At 38.3% G+C, this 24,439-nt stretch overlaps 1 protein-coding gene across 2 annotated transcripts in view; it reads left to right on the top strand.

The window, feature by feature from the left end:
• The window catches only part of TMEM117 (transmembrane protein 117), a 566,206-nt gene extending 542,261 nt beyond the window's left edge, over positions 1–23,945 (top strand). Inside the window, exons 7-8 of one of the 2 annotated variants that reach the window (XM_032647238.1) lie at positions 10,825–10,954; positions 22,206–23,945. In XM_032647238.1, the coding sequence (XP_032503129.1) occupies positions 10,825–10,954; positions 22,206–22,855 (780 nt within the window). In that variant the 3' untranslated portion in view covers positions 22,856–23,945. The remainder of the gene's footprint in view (positions 1–10,824; positions 10,955–22,205) is intronic. The other variant, XM_032647239.1, reaches the window with a different exon arrangement.
• Positions 23,946–24,439: the final 494 nt, after the last annotated feature.

Raw genomic sequence — 24,439 nt, 5'->3', positions numbered from 1 at the left:
GGGGGCTAGTGCGCCACAGCTAGCCAGGAGAGAGTCCAGGAAAAAGTCTGGACCTGCCTAAGAGGCAAGAGAACACTGCTTCGGGGTGCGCAAGGAGAGAGGATTCAGAGCACTGCTTAAATGAGGTCCAGAGACGGGCAGGAGCCGCGGCTATCAGCGCAGACCCCGGAGACGGGCATGAGATGCTAGGGCTGCTGCTGCAGCCAACAAGAAGCCTGTGTGCGAGCACAGGTCACTATCCACACCTACCCTTCTGGGAGCCTGTGCAGCCCTCCACTGCCAGGGTCCCGTGATCCAGGGACAACTTCCCTGGGAGAACACACGGCGCGCCTCAGGCTGGTGCAACGTCACGCCGGCCACTGCCGCTGCAGGCTAGCCCCGCATTCTGTACCCCTCCCTCTCCCCCGGCCTGAGTGAGCCAGAGCCCCTTAATCAGCTGCTCCTTTAACCCTGTCCTGTCTGGGTGGGAACAGACGCCCTCAGGTGACCTACACGCAGAGGTGTGGCCAAATCCAAAGCTGAAACCCGGGAGCTATGCGAACAAAGAAGAGAAAGGGAAATCTCTCCCAGCAGCCTCAAGAGCAGCGGATTAAATCTCCACAATCAACTTGATGTACCCTGCATCTCTGGAATACCTGAATAGGCAATGAATCATCCCAAAATTGAGACCGTGGACTTTGGGAGCAACTGTAGACTTGGGGTTTGCTTTCTGCATCTAATTTTTTCTGGTTTTATGTTTATCTTAGTTTAGTATTTAGAGTTTATTATCATTGGTAGATACGTTTATTAATTTGGTTGCTCTCTTCCTTTTTATTTATATATATAGATATACCCATTTTTTTTCCTTTTTCTCTTTTTGTGAGTGTGTATATGTATGCTTCTTTGTATGATTTTGTCTGTATAGCATTGCTTTCACCATTTGTCCAAGGGTTCTCTCTGTCCATTTTTTTCTTTTTTTTAGTACAGTTTTTAGCACTTGTTATCACTGGTGGATTTGTTTTTTTGTTTCTGTTGCTCTCTTCTTTCTGTCTTTCTTTTTATTGTTTTTAATTTTTTTTATTTTCAATAACTTTTTATTCTAATAACTATTTTCTTTTTTTTTTTTCTTTCTTTTTTTCTCTCTTTTCTTCTGAGCCATGGGTCTTGGTGCTCCAGCCAGGTGTCAGGCCTGTGCCTCTGAGGTGGGAGAGCTGAGTTCAGGACATTGGTCCACCAGAGACCTCCCAGCTCCATGTAATATCAAATGGCAAAAGCTCTCGCAGAAATCTCCATCTCAAAGCTAAGACCCAGCTCCACTCAACAACCAGCAAGCTACAATGCTGCACACCCTAGGCCAAACAACTAGCAAGAGAGGAACACAGCCTCACCCATTAGCAGAGAGGCTACCTAAAATCATAAGGTCACAGACACCCCAAAAACACACCACCGAACGTGGTCCTGCCCACCAGAAGGACAAGATCCAGTTTCATCCACCAGAACACAGGCACCAGTCCCCTCCACCAAGAAGCCTACACAACCCACTGAACCAAACTTACCCACTGGGGGCAGACACCAAACAATGGGAACTACGTACCTGCAGCCTGTGAAAAGGAGACCCCAAACACAGTAAGTGAAGCAAAATGAGAAGACACAGAAACACACAGCAGATGAAGGAGCAAAGTAAAAACCCACCAGACCAAACAAATGAAGAGGAAATACACATTCAACCTGAAAAATAATTCACAATAATGATAGTAAAGATGATCCAAAATCTTGGATATAGAATGGAGAAAATAAAAGAAACGATTAACAAGGACCTAGAAGAACTAAAGAGCAAACACAATAAATGAAATTAAAAATTCTCTAGAAGGGATCAATAGCAGAATAACTGAGGCAGAAAAACAGATAAGTGACCTAGAATATAAAAGAGTGGAAATAACTACCGCAGAGCAGAATAAAGAAAAAAGAATGAAAAGAATTAAGGACAGTCTTAGAGACCTCTAGGACAGCATTAAAATCGCCAACATTTGAATTATAGGGGTCCAGTAGAAGAAGAGAAAATGAAAGGGACTGAGAAAATACTTGAACAGATTATAGTTGAAAACTTCCCTAATATGGGAAAGGAAGTAGTCAAGTCCAGGAAGCATAGAGAGTCCCATACAGGATAAATCCAAGGAGAAACATGCCAAAGACACATATTAATCAAACTATCAAAAATTAAATACAAAGAAAAAATATTAAAATCAGCAAGGGAAAAACAACAAATAACATACAAGGAAATTCCCATAAGGTTAACAGCTGATCTTTCAGCAGAAACTCTGCAAGCCAGAAGGGACTGGCAGGACATATTTAAAGTGATGAAATGGAAAAACCTACAACCAAAATTACTCTACCCATCAAGGATCTCATTCAGATTTGACAGAGAAATTAAAACCTTTACAGACAAGCAAAAGCTAAGAGAATTAAACACAACCAAATCAGCTTTACAACAAATGCTAAAGGAACTTCTCTAGGCAGAAAACACAAGAGAAGGAAAAGACCTACAATAACAAACCCAACACAATTAAGAAAATGGTAATAGGAACATACATATCAATAACTACCTCAAATGTAAATAGATTCAATGCTCCAACCAAAAGACATAGACTGGCTGAATGGATACAAAAACAAGACCTGTATATATGCTGTCTACAAAAGACCTACTTCAGACATAGGGACACATACAGACTGAAAGTGAGGGGATGGAAAAAGTTATTCCATGCAAATAGAAACCAAAAGAAAGTTGGAGTAGCAATTCTCATATCAGACAAATAGACTTTAAAATAAAGACTATTACAAGAGACAGAGAAGGACACTACATAATGATCAAGACACCAATCCAAGAGGAAGATATAACACATAAATATTTATGCACCCAACATAAGAGTACCTCAATACATAAGGAAAATGCTAACAGCCATAAAAGGGGAAATCAACAGCAACGCTATGATAGTAGGGGACTTTAACACCCCACTTTCATCAATGGACAGATCATCCATAATGAAAATAAATATGGAAACACAAGCTTTAAGTGATACATTAAACAAGATGGACTTAATTGATATTTATAGGACATCCCATCCAAAAACAACAGAATACACTTTATTCTCGAGTGCTCATGGAACATTCTCCAGGATAGATCATATCTTAGATCACAAATCAAGCCTTGGTAAATTTAAGAAAATTGAAATCATACCAAGTATCTATTCTGACCACAATGCTATAGGACTAGATATGAATTACAGGAAAAAATCTGTAAAAAATACAAACACATGGAGGCTAAACAATACACTACTAAATAACCAAGAGATCACTGAAGAAATCAAAGAGGAAATCCAAAAATACCTAGAAACAAATGACAGTGAAAACACAACGACCCAAAACCTATGGGATGCAGCAAAAGCAGTTCTAAGAGGGAAGTTTATAGCAATACAATCCTACCTCAAGAAACAAGAAACATCTCAAATAAACAACCTAACCTTACACTTAAATCAGTTAGAGAAAGAAGAATAAAAAAACCCCAAAGTTAGCAGAAGGAAAGAAATAATAAAGATCAGATTAGAAATACATGAAAAAGCAATGAAAGGAACGATAGCAAAGATCAATAAATTAAAAGCTTGTTCTTTCAGAAGATAAACAAAATTGATAAACCATTAGCCAGACTCATCAAGAAAAAAAGGGAGAAAACTCAAAACAGTAGAATTAGAAATGAAAAAAGAGAAGTAACTACTTACACTGCAGAAATACAAAGGATCATGAGAGATTACTACAAGCAACTACATTCCAATAAAATGGACAACCTGGAAGAAATGAAGAAATTCTTAGAAAATCACAACCTTCTGAGACTGAGCCAGGAAGACCTAGAAAATAGAAACAGACCAATCACAAGCACTGAAATTGAGACTGTGATTAAAAATCTTCCAACAAACAAAAGCTCAGGACCAGATGGCTTCAGAGGTGAATTCTATCAAACATTTAGAGAAGAGCTAACACCTATCCTTCTCAAACCCTTCCAAAATATAGCAGAGAGAGGAACACTCCCAAACTCATTCTACGAGGCCACCATCACCATGATACCAAAACCAGGCAAAGATGTCACAAAGAAAGAAAACTACAAGCCAATATTACTGATGAACAACCATGCAATAATCCTCAAAAAAATACTAACAAACGGACTCCAACAGCACATTACATGGTTGATACACCATGATCAAGTGGGGTTTATCCCAGGTATACAAGGGTTCTTCAATATACACAAATCAATCAATGTGATACACCATATTAACAAACTGAATGAAAAAAGCCATATGTTCACCTTAATAGATGTAGAAGAATCTTTTGGCCAAGTTTACCACCCATTTATGATAAAAACCCTCCAGAAAGTAGGCATAGAGGAACTTACCTCAACATAATAAAGGCCATATATGACAAACCCACAGCCAACATTGTTCTCAATGGTGAAAAACTGAAACCATTTCCTCTAAGATCAGGAGAAAGACAAGGTTGTCCACTCTTACCACTATTATTCAACAGAGTTCTGGAAGTTTTTGCCATGGCAATCAGAGAAGAAAAAGAAATAAAAGGAATCCAAATCAGAAAAGAAGAAGTAAAGTTGTCACTGTTTGCAGATGACATGATAGTATACATAGAGAATCCTAAAGATGCTACCAGAAAACTACTAGAGCTAATCAATGAATTTGGTAAAGTAGCAGGATACAAAATTAGTGCACAAAAATCTCTTGCATTCCTATACACTAATGATGAAAAATCTGAAAGAGAGATTAAGGAAACACTCCCATTTACCATTGAAACAAAAAGAATCAAATACCTAGGAATAAACCTACCTAAGGAGACAAAAGACCTGTATGCAGAAAACTATAATACACTGATGAAAGAAATTAAAGATAATACAAACAGATGGAGAGATATACCATGTTCTTGGATTGGAAGAATCAACATTTTGAAAATGACTATACTATCCAAACCAGTCTGCAGATTCAATGCAATCCCTATCAAACTACAACTGGCATTTTTCACAGAACTAGAACCAAAAATTTCACAATTTCTATGGAAACACAAGAGACCCCGAATAGCCAAAGCAATCTTGAGAAAGAAAAACATATCTGGAGGAATCAGGCTCCCAGACTTCAGACTACAGTACAAATGCTAAAGTAACCAAGACAGTATGGTAGTGGCACAAAAAAAGAAATATAGATCAATGGAACAGGATAGAAAGCCCAGATAGCACATACTGTCACATTATTTTTGATAAAGGAGGCAAGAATATACAATGGGGGAAAGACAGCCTCTTCAATAACTGGTGCTGGGAAAACTGGACAGCTACATGCAAAAGAATGACATTAGAATACTCCCTAACACCATACACAAGAGTAAACTCAAAACAGATTAAAGACCTAAATATAAGACCAGACACTGTAAAACTCTTAAAGGAAAACATAGGCAGAACACTCTATGACATAAATCACAGCAAGATCCTTTTTGACCCACCTCCTAGAGAAATGGAAATAAAAACAAAAATAAACAAATGGGACCTAATGAAACTTCAAAGCTTTTGCATAGCAAAGGAAACCATAAACAAGATGAAAAGACAACCCTCAGAATGGGAGAAAGTATTTGCAAATGAAGCAACTGACAAAGGATTAATCTCCAAAATTTACAAGCAGTTCATGCAGCTCAATATTAAAAAAATAAACAACCCAATCCAAAAATGGGCAGAAGATCTAAACAGACTTTTCTTCAAAGAGGATATACAGTTTGCCAACAAACACATGAAAGAATGCTCAACCTCACTAATCATTAGAGAAATGCAAATCAAAACTTCAATGAGGTGTCACCTCACACCAGTCAGAATGGCCATCATCAAAAAGTCTACATGCAATAAATGTTGGAGAGGGTGTGGAGAAATGGGAACCCTCTTGCACTGTTGATGGGTATGTAAACTGATACAGCCACTATGGAGAACAGTATGGAGGTTCCTTAAAAAACTAAAAATAGAACTACCATATGACCCATCAATCCCACTACTGGGCATATACTCCGAGAAAACCATAATTCAAAAAGAGTCATTTACCACCATTTTTTTTGCAGCTCTATTTACAATAGTCAGGACATGGAAGCAACCTAAGTGTCCATCAACAACTGAATGGGTAAAGAAGATGTGGCACATATATACAATGGAATATTACTCAGCCATAAAAAGAAACGAAATTGATTTATTCGTAGTGAGGTGGATGGACCTAGAGTCTATCATGCTGAGTGAAATAAGTCAGAAAGAGAAAAACAAATACTGTATACTGACACATATATATGGAATCTAATAAAAAAAACAAAAAATGGTTCTGAAGGACCTAGGGGCAGGACAGGAATAAAGACGCAGACGTAGAGAATGGGCTTGAGGACACGGAGTAGGGGAAGGGTAAGCTGGGACCAAATAAGAGAGTGCCATGGACATATATACACTACCAAATGTAAAATAGATAGCTAGTGGGAAGCAGCCACATAGCACAGGGAGATCAGCTTGGTGCTTTGTGACCACCTAGAGGCGTGGGATAAGGAGGGTGGGAGGGAGATGAAAGAAGGAGGAGATATGGGGATATATGTATATGTATAGCTGATTCATTTTGTTATAAAGCAGAAACTAACACACCATTATAAAGCAATTATACTCCAGTAAAAATGTTTAAAAAAAATATGCAGAAGGAAAGGAAGCCATGGCTCTCATAACATGTACATACAATCTGTGCATGAAACTACTATACATACATAGATTTCATGCCAAGAGAATCTCAGTAGTTTCTAGTAATCTCCCGTTCGTCAAATCTCCCTACTCAGCAGTCTGATTGGAAACCAACTATCCTGAGGCAGTTGCTTAGTGGAGAAAAATTTACAGTTGCTCTTCTTGTTCAAATTAGGGTCAGATAAAATATGAGAACCTTATGTGGTGGCAGGGAGGGATAGTTTAAAGCCCCTCATGGAACTGACTTTGGGTGAGAGATGAGCAGGTGATGAGCGTCATCAATGATTCTCTATTAGAACAGGTACAGCAGGTACAAATAATTCCATTACTGAGTCAAAAACAAAAAGGGCTGTCACTTTTCATGGTTGGAGCCTGCGTGTCCCAGCAGAAAGTATGTATTCTTTGGCCCGGGCTCTGCCACATGACAGCTACATTATTTTGTGACAATTCAACCTTTGTGAGGCAAATTCTTCTCATCCATAAAATGGGTTAATAATAGCAACATTTGGGGATGATTTTGTATGTAATGTAACTCTGTAGCTTAGGATGATGCTAGAATACTGCCAGTGCTTGATACTTCATACCGCAAGCATCCGCAGGTTTCCTTTAGTCTCTCATATTGCTGGTTTACCAGCTCCCACCTACACAGTAGCAGTGCCAGCCCCACCACAGTGCAAGTCCCCCACAGTTATTTGTGTGTCGCCACAGTGTGACCCACAATTTGCTCCTGTTCTTCTATCCTTCTTTGAAGCCACCTCATGCATCTCTTTGAGAGAGGTGCCCTTCTCTATGGTCCCGCTCCTGGTGCCCTCTGGGAGGACTCAGCTCTGACCCAAGTCCCATCAGAGACCTCAGGAGGCTAGTGCTGTGCCATGGATGAGGGCAGAAAGGAGAAGATGGCTGTTTTCCTTTTTCATCTGGACCTTGAGGCAGCCCTGGATGCGATACTCCTGAAAACAAACCTATCTGCTTCCTCTGCTTCACTCTCAGGATAACCCTGACCTTGGAATCATGCTCGGAAATCAACCTTGCTTGCTGGCCTGTCTCTGTCTCTTCCATCTGTCTCCAGCAGTGCGCTAATTGCTGTTCAGGCATTGTCTCATCCTCACAAGAAGCTTGTAAGATTGACAGATGAAGATGGGGACTCAGAATATCATCCTCTCTCCTCTTCTATCTCCTATAAATAAATACTTGGGGTATCACCACCCTCAGATGCCCCCATTAAGATGAGTCTAAAACATATTGCAAGTGGTAGCAATGGTTATTATTTTTTTAAAGACTTTTTTGATGTGAACCACTTTTAAAGTCTTTATTGAATTTGTTACAATATTGCTTCTGTTTTATGTTTTGGTTTTTTGGCGGCGAGGCATGTGCGGATCTTAGCTCCCTGACCAGGGATTGAACTCACACCCCCTGCACTGGAAGGTGAAGTCTTAACCACTGGCCCACCAGGGAAGTCCCAGCAATGATTATTATTATCATTCCATTCTAAGTCAAGGTCAAAGTTTATGCTGATTCAACGAGTCTGCAGAAATATGCAGAGTAGGAACTGAACTACAGAAATCAGAGTACCAGGGAGAGAATGGGGATAGGGAGTTAGAAGACTAAGGAAGACAGTTTTGAAAACCAAAATCTGGTCATTATAAAAAATAATATATAAGGGGGGAATCTAAGAGAATTTATGTATCATCTCTTTTATTAGTTCTCTTTGTTTTAATTTATTAGATGGCATAAGACACTTCTCTCACACTTTCCCCCCAAATCCCTGCCTTGATCCCTTCTTTAAAAAACTAAAAGCACAAGTAATGCCATCTTCTAGATGAAGAGCAAGACTTTCTCTTCTCTTTCCCCTACTTTCCATTTCCTTAATTCATCTTTCTATCTCCAAGTACAGGTGGGAAATAATTGAGGAACAATTTTGGGGGGAATGAAATTTTGATCCCAGTCTACAAGAAATCTCTAGAGATTACTTTCAAACTAAAATTGATTTCATACCCAGTAGAAAGCTTTCATTTCATGAAATGAAAAGCTAAATGATAACAGTCTAAGAACATCTTTCCAAAAGAAGGCACCCTAAGTACACTTGCCCAATTACTACCAAGAAGTATTCTCTTCCTTTTTTTTTTAACTTTTTTTTTAAAAATTGAAGTGTAGTTGATTTACAATGTTGTATCAGTTTCAGGTGTACAGAAAAGTGATTCAGATATATACATAGAAAGAGATACAGATATAGGTATTCTTTTTCAGGTTCTTTTCCATCATAGGTTATTACAAGGTAATGAATATAGTTCCCTGTGCTATACAGTACATCATTATTGTGTATCTATTTTATATAGATAATAGTGTGTATCTGTTAATCCTAAACTCCTACTTACACCAAGAAATAAGAGAGAGAATTTCTCTATTGATCACGCTCTGTGTTTTTTATCCAGGGCTAGTGAAATATTCTCTGGGTACCATTGCCAAGCATAATTTTTTATGGCAGATGTCAGTTATATTTTAGTAAAAGACTAAATTCATTTTCAATTCTCTTGCAAGAGTCTTTCAAGTAATATAGAAAGAACAAGATGTTATCAGTGGAGGAAAAAAAAAACAAAATCAAATACACTTTAATAAAATGCAATCGTTCACAAGTATTATTACCGATCCACTTCCTACTAATATTTTAGATCAAAATGTTCCAAATTCATTCGGCTCCAATGCTTTGGGTTTTCTGAATTTCCAAAATTACACGTCTATTTGCTGCTGAAATCTGAAAAATTAAGAGAGGCAAGACCAAAAAGAAATTTGCGTACACACCAATAGAAAGGGATGATATTGCATCATTTTCTTCTTACATATTTATTTCTTATTAGTGGTTTAAAGTGATCCATTGATCAAGAAATTAATAGACATTGAAAACTTTCCTGGTTACCACCACTCACATACTCGCCTTTCCTTTAAGGTCTATTCTGCCTTAATCAGAATTTTTACCAAAGAGGGGAGTGGAATGACATGGAAACTCCTAAAATGTTCAGGCACACTATTATCAGTACACCTCTATTAGCTGCATATATAGAAATCTTGGGAAAAAATAAGTTTTTTTTATTGAGATAGCAGATTGAAATCTTAAATTAATATTTTGTTTATTATTTTTTCATATCCAAGTTTTTAAAAAAATATTCTTTAAGTATAGGACTGTTAATTAGTGATCATTTCATTACTAGAAATAAAAATATGGATTCAGCTTAAAGGTTTCTTCATTATTTAGTGTATTTCTTCTTCACATGCTAGTTATGAACTTTAATTTGGTACCTCTCTCCAAAAATCAAGAGCAGATGAGACACCTAAAAATATCTTCATTTGCATCTGTTTTCCTTCCTTATGAGAAGGAGAGTCATCCCACCTGATTTTGCCTTGACAACAAGGAAATAACTAATGACAATTTGGGAATTAATTCACTGTTCATCTCGCAAGCTAGTGTGTCAGGCCCTCCATCGTTTGGTTCAAATTGATGCTAAATTGCAAGAGGGTAGGACAGGAGTCTTTGGCATTTTTCCATTCCATATAGTTGCTAGCAGAGATGATTAATAAAGCTCCCTTGATGTGAATTAAGGAACTCGGTTAAGTGAATTAGATCCTATTTACTCTGTCTTCTTACACAAATATGCTGTTATAAGGTTTTTTTTAAGTAGTGGAACAAAATATAACTAAATTACCCCATATTTTTAAAATATGGATCACTTCCTTCCTATAAAAATTTAAGACCAGGTCTCCAGAAAGAAAGACAGAAACATGTATTGATGCACATCAAATCTGCATTGGTTTCTTATTATCACATTAAAGAGACAATCTAAGGATATAAGTTATGACTTAATTTTGATTTTGTTTGCATACCACTACCTAATGTACATAAAACAACCATCACAGAACAAAACAGATACACCCAACAGCTAGCTGCATTTAAATGATTTTAAAATAGGTGCTTATAAAAAGTCAATTTTTGGTGTTTAGCTGCTTAGGAATGAAACAAATCACAGATACGTTTTCATGTTGATTTTCTCTGGCAGGACTGGGAATTCCCACATTTCATGGGAGACGTCGATGTAAATCTTCCCGGTTTGCACACGCCTCACATGCAGTTCAAGATTCCTTTCTTCCAGAAGATCTTCAAGGAGGAATATCGTATTCACATAACAGGTATAATTTTGAACACAATTTGATTGTCTCCTAGTTAGAGTCATGCTAGCTGCTATAAAAGGCAAAGCAAATGGTAACATTTTAGAGGCATACAGGAATATGGTTTTATTTTACTCACGTAACAGTGCGAGGCGGCTCCAGATCAGCAAGGGGGCTGTGGACCGTCATTCTGGGACTTAGATTCCTGGTGACTTTAACAATTTCAACTTCAACATCCACTGAGCAAATGGGAATAATGAGAATGGGGAAAATGACTAAGAGGGTTTGCCTGTTTCTTAACTCCCTGGCCTGAAAATAAAACATGTCACCTCCATGCACATTCCATGGGGAATAACTAGTGAGATAGCCCCATGTAGAGTTGAGGAGAGCAGAGAGATATGGCCCCCCATTGGGCAGCCACTTGTGATGTCATGTCTCATGTTCTAGCCTAGGAGTATCAGAGATGAGTCATATATTTGTTATGGATTGTTTGCTATCTCTGCCACACTCCATAGACCACTACACCTCGGTTTTGTTCATTAAGTGGGTTTCTTTTTCACAACATACAGCTCAGTATATTTTTTTGTCGTGAATACTCTTTATGCTTTGTTCTTCATTTGCTTCTGAGATCAAAACAGTGGTACCCTAGAGCTCCAATCAGACCATGTGCCTTTAGGGAGTTGGGCCGCTTCTCATTTGATTGAGTAAAACTTATTGCTGTGGCAGGGCTCATGTTTGTCTCAGGCGATTCTCTTGTGGATCCTCAGATTATTCCATTTTTAGATGTGTCCTGCTCTTGAAGTAGCTCGAATATGATTTATTATAATCTTCTTCCATGACGACTCAGTCATTCTCATCTAAACAAGGCTTCCCAGAGCTTCGTTTTATACCACTTTTTCTCTTTATAACAAGAAGCAGTCAGCTGAATGTTCACAAAGAGAGAATGGCATTGGTTCTCAAGCTGTTCAAATGCAGGTAATGAATGTGTGTGTGTTTTAAGGACAATGGCCTAGGATCCCACACCTGCTATAATAAAAACTGCTGAAGAAATCTGTGCTTACACGACCGTCTGTGCTGCCGAATAAAAATAGCCTGAGCACAGAAAACGTGAACATCTGAGTACTGCAAAAAACCTTTGCTCAACTTGAAGGCTGTTTTTTGCTTTGAGCATGAGGCAACCTCCCTAAATTGGAGAATGAGCTCATGAATAGGGAAGATGCAGCAGGTTTCTTTTCTATTCAAAATGATTGAGGCTCTTCTATTAAATTCACTGGGTAAATCAATCAATTTGAGTTCAGGTCACATAGTGTGGTTTCAGAGTCCCCACTTAATCTCTGCAGCATGCTACCCTCTCCGACTTCTAAAACAGCTATGACACACGTGGTATCATCATATCCCTTTGGGTGGGCTTTTGACGGGACCATCTGTTCTTGCTATCAGCTCTTGTCTCAGACCATCATGGCACTAATATTGTCTCTGACTGAATATCAGAAGCCTTATCAAAAATATATTGTTTGAGTGCAGAATATCAAGTTTAAAAAGGGGGGTAATAGAGGAAGACTCAGAAAATCCACCGACCAGAAAGAAAAATAAAGCTGTTAAAATATTTAATTTCGGGCGCTTTTGCATGGCTTTGTCATATATGCTGCCATTTATAGACAGGGGCAGGGGTAGGTTTTGTGGTTCCCAAAGCTTACACAATTTGGAATGCTTTACTTAAGAATATGAATACAAAATTACAACTAAAACTTGTATTCAGTGTCTGGGAAGGGAGCCAGGCACACAGGAATCTCTGATGATTCAGCATCATTACTTTCAAGGTAAAGCCTCCTGTGCCTTTGAACTAAAACATTCATCCCACCAAGTATTATTTTCTAAAAATGTAAAAGGAGGAAAGGCTAGCTAAGTTTTTGCAATAGAGACTTCACGTTAATAAAGTTTTCCAGAAGATGGAAATATATTATAATTAAGGCTTTGGGGTAGTATTTGCCAAATTATGCTGATTATCATATCATCCAGGAATTTTATAAATATACAGATTGTTGGGTCCCATTTCTAGTGGTCCCAGCCCAGTAGGTCTGGGCAAAGGCCAAGGAATGGGACTTTTGTAAAGCTGCCCTGGGTGATGCTGACCATTGAGAACTGCTCCTTTCTGATTGAGAAGACACCGGTGCGGTCAGACTGTCTCCCTGAGAAGAGCCATGCAAATGATTGGGTATCTGGACCTACTAGGAAGGCTTTCAAGGATTCTGGGGCTTAAATTCAAAATAAGATAGGATACATGTGGGCTTTGGGGTGAAGGGCTCCACCATAAACTATTTAAATCCAGTTTGTGGTAAGATGGTCATGTGCTTCCCCAGATCCAAGATAAAAATTTCTAGGAAAATGGTGACAGGTTTGGAGGCTGAAAAAAGAACTTTCCCCTCTTGTTTTGTTCTGTTGCTCTCTTTGTTCTGTGAATTGGTGAAGAGGTTGCTGAAGCCACCCTGGAGCATCACCCATCTCCTCTGAAAGGCCTTTGACTTTATCTGATGTTGTAAGATAGTTGTTTCTGGGCAAACCCAGGCAAAACCCCCCAAACACAGTGCTACATGTTGTATTTTAACATGCTCAATCGTTAGTAGCCCACAAATTTCCAAGTGAACTACAAACGCTAGCTTGATAGGTTCCTTCAAGTTCTGCTTCTTTTCGTAAAGAGACCCTAATGCTTTCCTTGTTTAGCAAATCACCCCTGGGAGTATTAAGTGTGAAACCCTCTATATCCATCTATGTTTCTCAAACTTTATGTGTATGAGAATCACCTGGAGAGCTTGTATAAAAGATCAATCAGCCACACACCCAGAGTCAGATGCCTGAGGTAGGAGGTGGAGCCTAGAATCTGCCATCCTCTGAAGCACCACCAATGCTGCCTATGCAGGCAGCCAGAGAACCACACTTTGAGAAACACTGCTACTGAGAAACATTTTCTATAGTTAGAATTCCTCTCATCTCAGCTTTTATATATTTTCTATGCACTTCTTAAAACAAAAGCCAAGGGGCAGAATGCAAATTCAATAGAAATGGCTAGCCAGTGAGAAAGGCATATGGTAGGGGCCTGACAGGAGCTAGAAAGTTCAGAGCTGGGGCCAACAGAGGAGGTCCCAAAGCAGAGCATGACCAGAGAAAAGGTCCAGAAGAAGCTGGAGCCAGGGCTAGGAAGGGATCCTGCAGACCTCCAGATAGCTCTGTCTATTGCTTTCTCTGTCTGTGTTTGTTCTGCACCAGAAGAGCCTCGACAAGGCTGGCTGGGGTTCTCCCAGGGTCAAGGATGCCTTGATGGCCTCAACTATTATTTCTCCGTGATCTAGAAAAGATGTTCAGTGCATGCTGAAGCAATGGAATGTAAAGACTTGGTGCATAGGTTCCAGCCCTGCTACTAACTGGTGGCAGGGCCCTTGTCAAGCTCTTTAACCTCTTAGAGGTTCAGTTTTCTCATCTGTTAAATGGGGACAGTAATGGTACTTATCCCATAGGATTGCAGTGAGAATGAAATTGATTAATATGTACAAGGCACTTAAAACACTGCCTGCCATGAAGTAAGCACTCAATACGTTCTCAGTATTTTTACCTAAAGCTTTTCCTTTCATCCCTCCAGAATCTGGCTTTCCTATTTAATTCACAAACATTAGGTAGCCTGAGAGAGGGCTCTCAAATTACTTTTCCACTATTCGGAGTCCTTTCCTGTTATTTACTGTGCTGAGTCCTCAAGAAAGAGAAATCTAAGAATGAAAATAAAAAAATCTCTCTCCCAATGAAATGCTCTGTATGTAGATGGTTATCTGACACTGATGAGTTCCCATTGACATTCTAAAAGCCTTTATGATTTGAGTATTTTTTAATCCTAGTTCCTAGCTAGTTTTATTTATGGATGTCAGAAATAACTTGAATTGTTGCATCTGTTTAGCTCATCTGGATCCCCCTTGACAGATGGTTTGCTGCAGTATGTATGAGCTTTCAGTTTATAAGCTGGGCTACAGCTTATAAAAAATAAATCATCTCTATCCAAGGGTGTGTTAAAATATTTTTTTCTGGGAATTTTGACTTCAGTAATAAAGGGGCTAAATGGTTAGTGATTCAGTCACATTGGTGCTTTTAGCCCAAGTCCATTGTTCTTCTCCTAAAAGAAAGTGCTAAATGCAACTGTGTAATTATCTCTTTTGCCCTCTTCCCTTTTACCTATAAGGTGAGTGCAAAGATGGATTCAAAATGTGATGCACTAAGTCTCAAGAGAGGAATGGCCTCTCAATTTAGTCTTGGAAGCTCCTATGAGTCCTATTAATGCCAATCCCGGTGGAAGCTCTGCCATCTGTCATCCCAGCCAGACAAAGGAAGTGTCCCATTGGTGGCCATCATCTGAGTAAATTAGGAGAGGGTTGGGGGAAAGGCCAGAAGGAAGGCCTGTGCATCTGTGAGGAGAGAATTCACACTGCTGGCACGATGATTCCCATGGGAAGCCTTTCGGCAAAAATGGAAAATGTAGAAGTAAACAAGCCTCTGTAGGTCTGTGTTTTATTTCAGTTTCCTGAGATGCGTGAGGGCACAGGTGCTTTACAATGGTGAGAATGTGGAAAATAATGCTGAAAACCCCTTCATTTTATTTCCATAGGTGCCTGATTTCTGGCAAATGAGCTCCCAAAGATTGTTTTTTAAAGAGCTCTCCTGTGTCAAACAGATCATGGAAAGTGCTGGCGAGGGCAGGCCAGGGGTCCATCCAGCAGAATATTTTGTCTGGCAAAGTTAGCAAGGGACTTGTTATAGGGAAATACAATGCATCCCCTTCACCATGACAGTCCCCAGTGATCATGAATTTATCCAAAGTACACAAGGATCTCTTGCTATTCTCTCAGTTATGAACTTTCCTAAACCTTTCCTGAAGCAATTTCCATTTTCAACACATTTGTGAAGCTCTAGGAGTTTACTATGTAAGTAAACTATGTTTACTTCTACACAAAGCAGCAATCCCTTTTATTTGTCCCAAACTCATCTTCTTCAAGGCCATGGTTGCTTTGCCCACTGCCTGTCAGTCCTTGCTGTCCCTAAGCTGGTCTGTCCTGTCCACGCTGAGATATTCTGGGTTCACTTATGCATAGATGAGGATTTTTGTCATAAAACTCACGTGATTTTCAGGAATTTGTCTTTACATCCAGAAGAAAGACTTGAAATATATAATTAATATAATCTTTGAGACGAATGTTTTGTTTTTCCCAATTTTCCAGATTTTATCTTATTTTTATCTTAATTTTATTTTATTTTAGCAGTATCCTGGAATTCACCAGATCATGGCGACACGTGTATTTGACTTGAAAGACTAGAACTTCACTCCTCGAAATTTTTCTGGACACAGTATCTCAGACATTTACCTAATGATTAGTGGACATTTTTTGAGTTAACATGTGTCTAAAGCTAAGCTAAGATCTAGGGAATACGGAAATGAGTGGCACAGTTCCCAATCTCAAGAAAGTCAGAGTTTGAGGGTCATCTAATTCACTACAACTACACTTGATCTTAGCCAAAAGGCCGAGAAGCGATTCACTACAACTGCATGGCCCTTTCTTTCACATTTTATCATCACAAGTTTCTACCTCTATTCATCATATTGGATTATGTCCTAAAGGAGTAGTAGCCCACTTACGGAAATGACAATGACAAGAGAGGTATTTTGAGATGCTATATTCATTTGCTTTTAAGTCTTAAGGAGATAATTTATTAACTCAAGTTAACTCTCATTAGTTCATCAATTATTTAGTCATTATCTTCAATTTGCTAAATGGTCTCCTCATGGCCCAAGCACTTAATGTGGTTTCTAGATATCCCTAAAATACCTAGGGGGACATAAAGAGATGCTAACTCAGTGAGCACTGTTTTCACTGATCATGTCTGGAGTGAGAGGACATTGAATACGGCCAAGAAGCCTGTTACAGCAAACTGTTATTTATTTAATTATCCGAACGTTGTCTTCTTCAAGGCCATGGTTTCCTGCTATCCCATAATGGATACTAAATGGCTCTGTGGAGCGTGACCACTGGACGCAAGAGTCTGGCTTAGCGGTGACACCCACTTGGTATAGAGGGTGCTCACAGCACAGCTCAACCTCAATGCTGACTGGCAACCCTACTGAGTAAAAGATTTTACAAAATATTATAATTGCATATTTGAATCATGAAAGGTTCATTATATGGTGGAAATATCATCACTTATAGCTTTTTTCCTTAGTTGAAAAATAGCACTTTCCCCCAAACTGTTGTCATTTCCTATGCTGAGTGAGGGTGATATTTAATGAAGAATTCTTTTAAAATTAACTAGCCCAGGATTCTATAAACTCCCACAAAGTAAAATGATAAAACTACCACTGTAACATCATTTTTAACAATCAGTAAGATTCATTAAAAGCACAAAACACAAGAAAGAGGTAATCCCACCAACACCATGCAGGGATTTCTCGTTAAAGGAGACAATGAGGTATTTCGAGAAGGAGATTAATAGAAATAATGTATGGATTATTACCCTTCCTCCTTGCTGATTACATTATGCTATGTAGTTGAAACAGCAGGGGAAAATGCAAAATCTCTCATGTGATAAATGCCAAAATACCAAGCCTCTTGTTATGGTTGATTGTCGGTTCACAACACCACACATGGAAAAATGACAGTAGAAGCACTTCTAGTCTTTTTTTTTTTTTTTGCGGTACGCGGGCCTCTCACTGTTGTGGCCTTTCCCGTTGTGGAGCACAGGCTCTGGACGCGCAGGCTCAGTGGCCATGGCTCACGGGCCCAGCCGCTCCACGGCATGTGGGATCTTCCGGGACCAGGGCACGAACCTGTGTCCCCCGCATTGGCAGGCGGACTCTCAACCACTGCACCACCAGGGAAGCCCTTTTTTTTTTTTTTTTAGTCGTTTGTTTTTTGTGTCTTATACCTTGTCATGTGTGTCATTTCAGGGACTCAAAATTATCTTTTTATGGCAAACTGTGTTTCTCAGAATATACAATCTTTTTTTTAAGGAAAGCTTTCTGCATCTGAAAATTGTGTATTGCATCTTTTTTGCTCTAATGGTGAGAATTTTCTGGTCCATCATAAAACACTGAGGTTTAGGTGATGTTTATTTCACAGAATCATCAAAGAGACTTTAGGACAGGGAAGAAATCTCAAGGATTATATGGCTCAACTCCTTCACTTTATAGACAAGAACACTAAGGTTGAGTTGTCTCACCTGATTTTGCTTTCTAGTTTGCTGCATCTCAGAAAACTGGTTTTTAAAGAGGAGAGAGTACTACCAAAGTAATAAAACACTGTATAGGAAAATGGAAGAATGGATGATAGAGAAAGATGAACATCCTTCCTTGTACAAATGGATAAATGGACCAGAAGTTATGTCAGGTGGGCAGGAAACAAACAAAAAGTAAGAAGAGCCATTTCTTCTATATTTTCAGCTGTTCCAAGTTTCGAATGAGTGGCTACAGCAGTGGGGGGAAGGACAATGCTACCTTCACAGAGGAGAAAAGGAAATAAATCAATAGGGATCCTGCTTCAGTTGATTCTCTCCTCTCTGCACTTCCCCACCTCCCAACACGATCTGTCTGCAGAGGAGGGGAAGAATCTATCTGCTTCCAAATTTGTGTGTATAAAAGACCTTGTCTCTGGACTAATACTACTGCAAGCTGTAGACAAATTACAGTTGCTAAGGATTTTTAACAAGTTAAATATGGTGATTCAGAAAGCATATTTACATATAACTATACACTAGATCCTCTTGGATAATTAGTCCAGTGATATCTACCCAGTAATGTCAGTGCTTAGTAATTTATTCTGTTTTATCCAAACTGAAACATTTAGGATATATCTTTGTTACAAATCCTTACACACTCTTCTCTCTCTCTTTTCTATCACTAAGATCTTGTATTAACTGGATTGAACAAGTAGAATGAAGAACTGGCAGAAATAATGCTACCCTACATTTTTGGCAAACAATACATTTCAGAGAACATTTAAATATAATCTCTCATTTTATCCTCACAATAATCCTTTGAAGTGGTTATGTTGGTATTATTCTCCATTTCATAGAACAAAAAGTTGAATAGTTAATAAGTAGAAGGATTTGGGGGAAGAGGACAGAATCATAGAATTGGGAGGCATCTAGTTCTGTTTCCTCAATTTGAAAATAAAATTGCTGAGATCTGGAGAGGTTAAACAAGTTACCCAAGGTTGTATTATTTAAGATGAGTATTAGATCTCCATCTGCTGGTGTCCAGCCTGCAGTTTTTGTCACTATGTTACTCTCTCTCACAAATCAGTAAAGATGTGTTAGAGCAGGGTGATGGTATCCCTGTCAGGCAACACATTCTTAATGCATGTGTCCTTCATCCTATCTAAATATTCAGACACCAGGTCATGTGAGAAGCAACATAACGTGATCCTTTAGTGTGACAGTTTAGTGGTCAAACTGACCCAGCACCATTCATCTTGGGTAGAGAAAATAATTTGAAAAAATGGAAAAAATCCCCTTCTATCCTCAGGGTTCCTTCAGTTTGATCGCTGTACATTCACTACCACTTTTATTCTCTGCTTTTATTTTTTCCTTTGACTATTAAACATTCCCTGAGCATCTTCTCCCCACCAGGAAAGCACCCTTCTCCAAGCTCCGTGAGCATTCCTCTTTTTCCTCGCTGATTCCATGATGCTGCTAATGTTCCGTTTCTGACGTCATTACCCTGGAAACAGTCCTTTATGAAGGACTGCTCTGTTCATGAGTGTATAAAAGTGACCAAGAGAGGGTACACATTTTTCCAAGGGACCTTTATGAGTCAAGAAGGTGATGGTCAGTCACACAAGTCCAAGGACCTCTTCCCCTCACCATCCAGTCTGGCTTCATAACCCATGTAGGTTACAACAAGGGAATAAGTATGGATCTTCTTCAACAGAGAAGTATCCAAAGCCCCTCTCCCAACTTCTTCTATCACAGAAGCTACAAATTAGTGCCTCCGAGATACTGAATGATAATCCCTGAACTTTTATATATCACCTGTCTCTCATTCTGGTTGGCCTTTTTTTCCTATGATAGTCTCCATTCTTTCCCTTCTCTCTCCCCTCAGGCCCTCTCTTCCACATTACCTGATCTTTTTCTGTATGTTATTCTATCTGCAGAAAAAAAAAAACACATACTAGAAAGAAACATAACATTTTCCAAACCGTTCCCTGTCTTGCTTTTCTTTCTGGGACCACATGAATTGCTATTTCCTGCAAAATCTTTTCTGCAGAATTTAGCCCTCAGTTTTTATTCCGTTTTCTCAACATCTGCAGAATTAATGGTTTGTATCACTCCTTTGGCACCTCTTAAATGTGGCCTCTTATTATTATTTATCTGTTGATGTCTCTTTCCTATTTCCCCCATAAGATGATGAGTTCCTTCCTAGAAGGCAGTAGCATATGTCTTCAGCATCTACTAAGGTACCCTCCACAGAGTCTATTCTGAGCACAATAAATGTTTGGCAATGATGCTCACCTTTGTATTTGAATTTCTCTGGCTTGAGCTTTCTTAATTTGTTTTATGGTTGATTCTGTTTTCGTTTTGAAGATTCAAGAGGGAAGGAGTGGTTTGAACTTAACAGTACCAGATGTTATAAACATTTTAACATATCTGGAAAAGTTTCCAATGTTCTATCTTACTTTGCAGTTTGGGTGTGCCAAATAAATCATTCAGGCAAGAGCTTCCATTACAAATATTATAAACCCTGTATAGTTGAATGATTTCAGGACAGGCAGAGTTATAATTTCCCTTCATATGATTTATGTAACTTCTCTTCATAGAGAAGAAGTTGCACCTTCCCATGCAAATGAAGACATTATCATGACTTAGGCAAGGCTTTGATGATAATAATAGTAACAATTACTGAGTTCCTATTATGTACCAGGCATTGTGCTTAGTATCTAATAATCTCATGAAATGCTAACAGCTTAATAAGTACTGTTATTTTCTGCTTGTAAAGAAATTGGAGTTTAGAGAATTTAAACAACTAACCCAAGGTCACATAGCTAGTAGGTTTGGGAGCCAGCCCCGGATTAAAGTTCTTCAACCTTGCATATAATAGGAGATTGAAAATGTGTAATGATGATGATAAAATACTTTCTTAAACTCTTTACAAAGTTATATTTTTATAGAGCTATGTGTTCTATTGGAGTACATATTTAAAAATACATTTTTACCAATCTTAGTTTAAGAAGTTTGCCCAAGATCCTATCTCTCATGTGAAGCAGTAACTTAATAATGTTCACTATCACTATTTTTAAATACAAAATAAAATAATTTTGACATAACACATATAATTATAACTAAAACTTTTAGAACTTGTTATAAATATCACATAATTTTGCAAAACTATGAGCTGAGTATTACTATATTATTATGACACACTAAAACTTGGAATAAATTATAATAAAAATTATAATGGAATCTAGTATCCCTTGAAATTTTTTCAACATTCTTTCCATTTAAAGATGCAAAGATTTCACTAGGTAGTATGTCTCTAAATAATACCTTATTTATGTAAGATTTTTAAATACTACAAAGAAGTCATAATAATTACAGTCTCTCCAAATCATGTCTTCTACAGCTATGGTTATATTTATATGTCTGATAAATGGATTCTGTTCAATGAGAATTTGATGCAATTATTTTTAAAGTCTTGAAATGAATGCTCAAGGATTATTGATCTGAATCACATCAACTAATGGTTTAATCAACAGGTCACCTACAAAGAGTAATGTGAATTCAATTCATATACTGCTGTGCTTGCACTGCAAAATGATTTCTTTCTTTCCCTGGCTTAATTATAAAACTGTAAGAGATAGTCAATCATACGTTGGACTTTTCTTAAGAATTTCATCAGAACTTTGTTTTTAAACCTTAATTAAATTGTTCTATAGAATAACCTACATGGAACCAAATTTGAGTATAACTGTGGTGCCTTAAAAACCAGGAGACTTAATCTAGAAAGTGTAGTTACCATAAATTACTGGCTCTGGGATCTACAGTTACATTTTCACATGCCTAGAATCCATTTAGGAAATCCCCATTGCCAATTCACTTAATGGCAGCATAACACTCTCAAAAAATTTTTAGCAGGTCTAAAATATTAACAATTTATGCTATAATACCAGTATCTCCATTCTGTAGGAGAAAACTCTATTGCAGTTTTATAGGTCTTTGACTAACATGCAGTATTTCTTTTTTAATGCAGGTAAATGGTTTAACTATGGGATTATCTTTCTCGTCTTGATTTTGGATCTTAATATGTGGAAGAATCAGATTTTTTATAAGCCTCATGAATATGGACAGTATATTGGCCCAGGGCAGAAGATATATACAGTGAAAGACTCAGAGAGTCTAAAGGATTTGAACAGAACCAAGCTATCCTGGGAATGGCGGTCCAATCACACCAACCCTCAGACTAATAAAACCTATGTTGAGGGAGACATGTTCTTACACAGCAGGTTCATAGGGGCAAGCCTTGATGTCAAGTGTCTGGCTTTTGTGCCAAGTCTGATAGCTTTTGTGTGGTTTGGATTCTTCATTTGGTTCTTTGGACGGTTTTTGAAAAATGAGCAAGGCATGGAGAATCAAGACAATACTTACACACGCATGAAAAGAAAATCCCCATCAGAACAAAGCAAGGACATGGGAATCACGCGAGAAAACACCCAGGCCTCAGTGGAAGACCCGTTGAATGACCCCCCCTTGGTGTGCATCAGGTCTGACTTCAATGAGATTGTCTACAAGTCTTCCCACCTAACGTCAGAGAACTTGAGCTCGCACTTAAATGAATCGACCAGCGCCACGGGGGGAGGCGACCCAGATCCAACGACTTCTAAAAGTACACCAACGAACTAGAACCGATTATTGGGGGATAGCACAAAGAGCAACCCTGGGTGTAACTTTCAAAAGTTAGTCTTTCCTTTTGTAAATGTTAAGGTTTACATAGCGTTAGGTAAAGAAATACAAATGATGCCACAACGGTGCTCAACATGCTTTTTCTAGGACTCATTGTTTTCTATTTGTATTATGATACCTGTGCCTACAGTATATCTAACAGTCCTCTAGAGATTGCTTTTTCACAGTTGTACAAGCTACTTACTGACTTTACAGCCTAGTAGATTAGCTGGTTACCCATGTGTCTGATGTTCAACCATAGTGGTGCCTTGAGACATTAAACTTTTTAACTGTACCAGAAACGACGTATGGAACAGTTCTCTAACCTGCTTCACATGGGTTTTTTTTTATACAATTATTTTGATCTCCACTTGATGTCTGAGCAGGACACAGATATAGTCAAGATGTGGCTCAGGAAGTATGTCTCGGTTTCTTATTCAGCAGCGGAGTTGGTACTTTGACAGCTGGACTGCAGAGAAGCATTGTGATTACCTTTGAATTTTTATTGGCTGTCTGCCAAACACAAATACAGATTCAGAATTCAGTAATAGGAGAGTGATAATCCATCATGGGTCACTACTTGTGAAATGTGACTTTCTCCAACCAGTAATTGCAATTAGATAATAATACCTAATTATGTTTTCCCAAGTAAGGTAAATTGCTACCTGATTAAAAATCCTGCCCTTCACCTTTAGGAACAAAGGTTAAGATACACAGTTAGATGAACTCTCAAATTTATTGGCATTTACACAAAGCCCTAGAAAACCAAGAAACTGAAGTTTTAATTATGTGAGGGTTGCACAGCCTACCATTCACAATATTTGTACATCTTTCTGTAAATATGGTTGTTGACAGTGAAAATTGAAAAACATATGCCAACCCTGAGCAAGGGAACTCCTCTAAAAAACCATGCTATGGAACTATGTAAGGTAGAAAAAAGGATGTGCATGAAAGAGTCTGTTTACTGGCTTGTTTTGTGTGTGTTTTGTTATTTTTGTTTTCTTTTTTTAAGAACTAAACATCACACATTAATAAATCAGAATTATACATCCGTAATTATGTATTGTAGTTTTTTGTTTATAGTAGAAGAGATCAATTGTATCTTAGTTTAACAACAGCTCATTAATTTTTTTTTTTTTAACTCAGAGCCAAGCAGGCTAAGAAATGGAATGCTCCCAACTTGCTTTAATTTTGTTCCATAAATTGTGGTTACATGTTCCTTGAGGGGGTTGGGGAAGATCACTTTTAAGGCAAAATTATTTTCCTGTCACATACTGACATAGCTGTATTTTGTCTTTATGATTTTTTAAAACCTCTATTGTTTTGATCTATCTTCTTTTAAGCTTGCAGCATGTTAAATTTAGCATACGTAATAGAACTCTGTCACTTGAGAGTCAGCTTTAATAAACATCTTTCTATGATTGTTTACTAGGCAATTGGAACCATACCCCTGCTGTTTATTTTACCTTTAATAGCCACACATGAGGTACTTAGAATCATAAGGATCTCTGACACTAAAATTGCAGAGATCAAGCTCACTATAGT

The sequence above is a fragment of the Phocoena sinus genome, chromosome 10 (genome assembly GCF_008692025.1).
Source record: "Phocoena sinus isolate mPhoSin1 chromosome 10, mPhoSin1.pri, whole genome shotgun sequence".
Lineage (NCBI taxonomy): Eukaryota > Metazoa > Chordata > Mammalia > Artiodactyla > Phocoenidae > Phocoena > Phocoena sinus.
The sequence above is the reverse complement of the archived record's forward strand: the minus strand, read 5'-3'. Positions and strand labels throughout refer to the sequence as shown.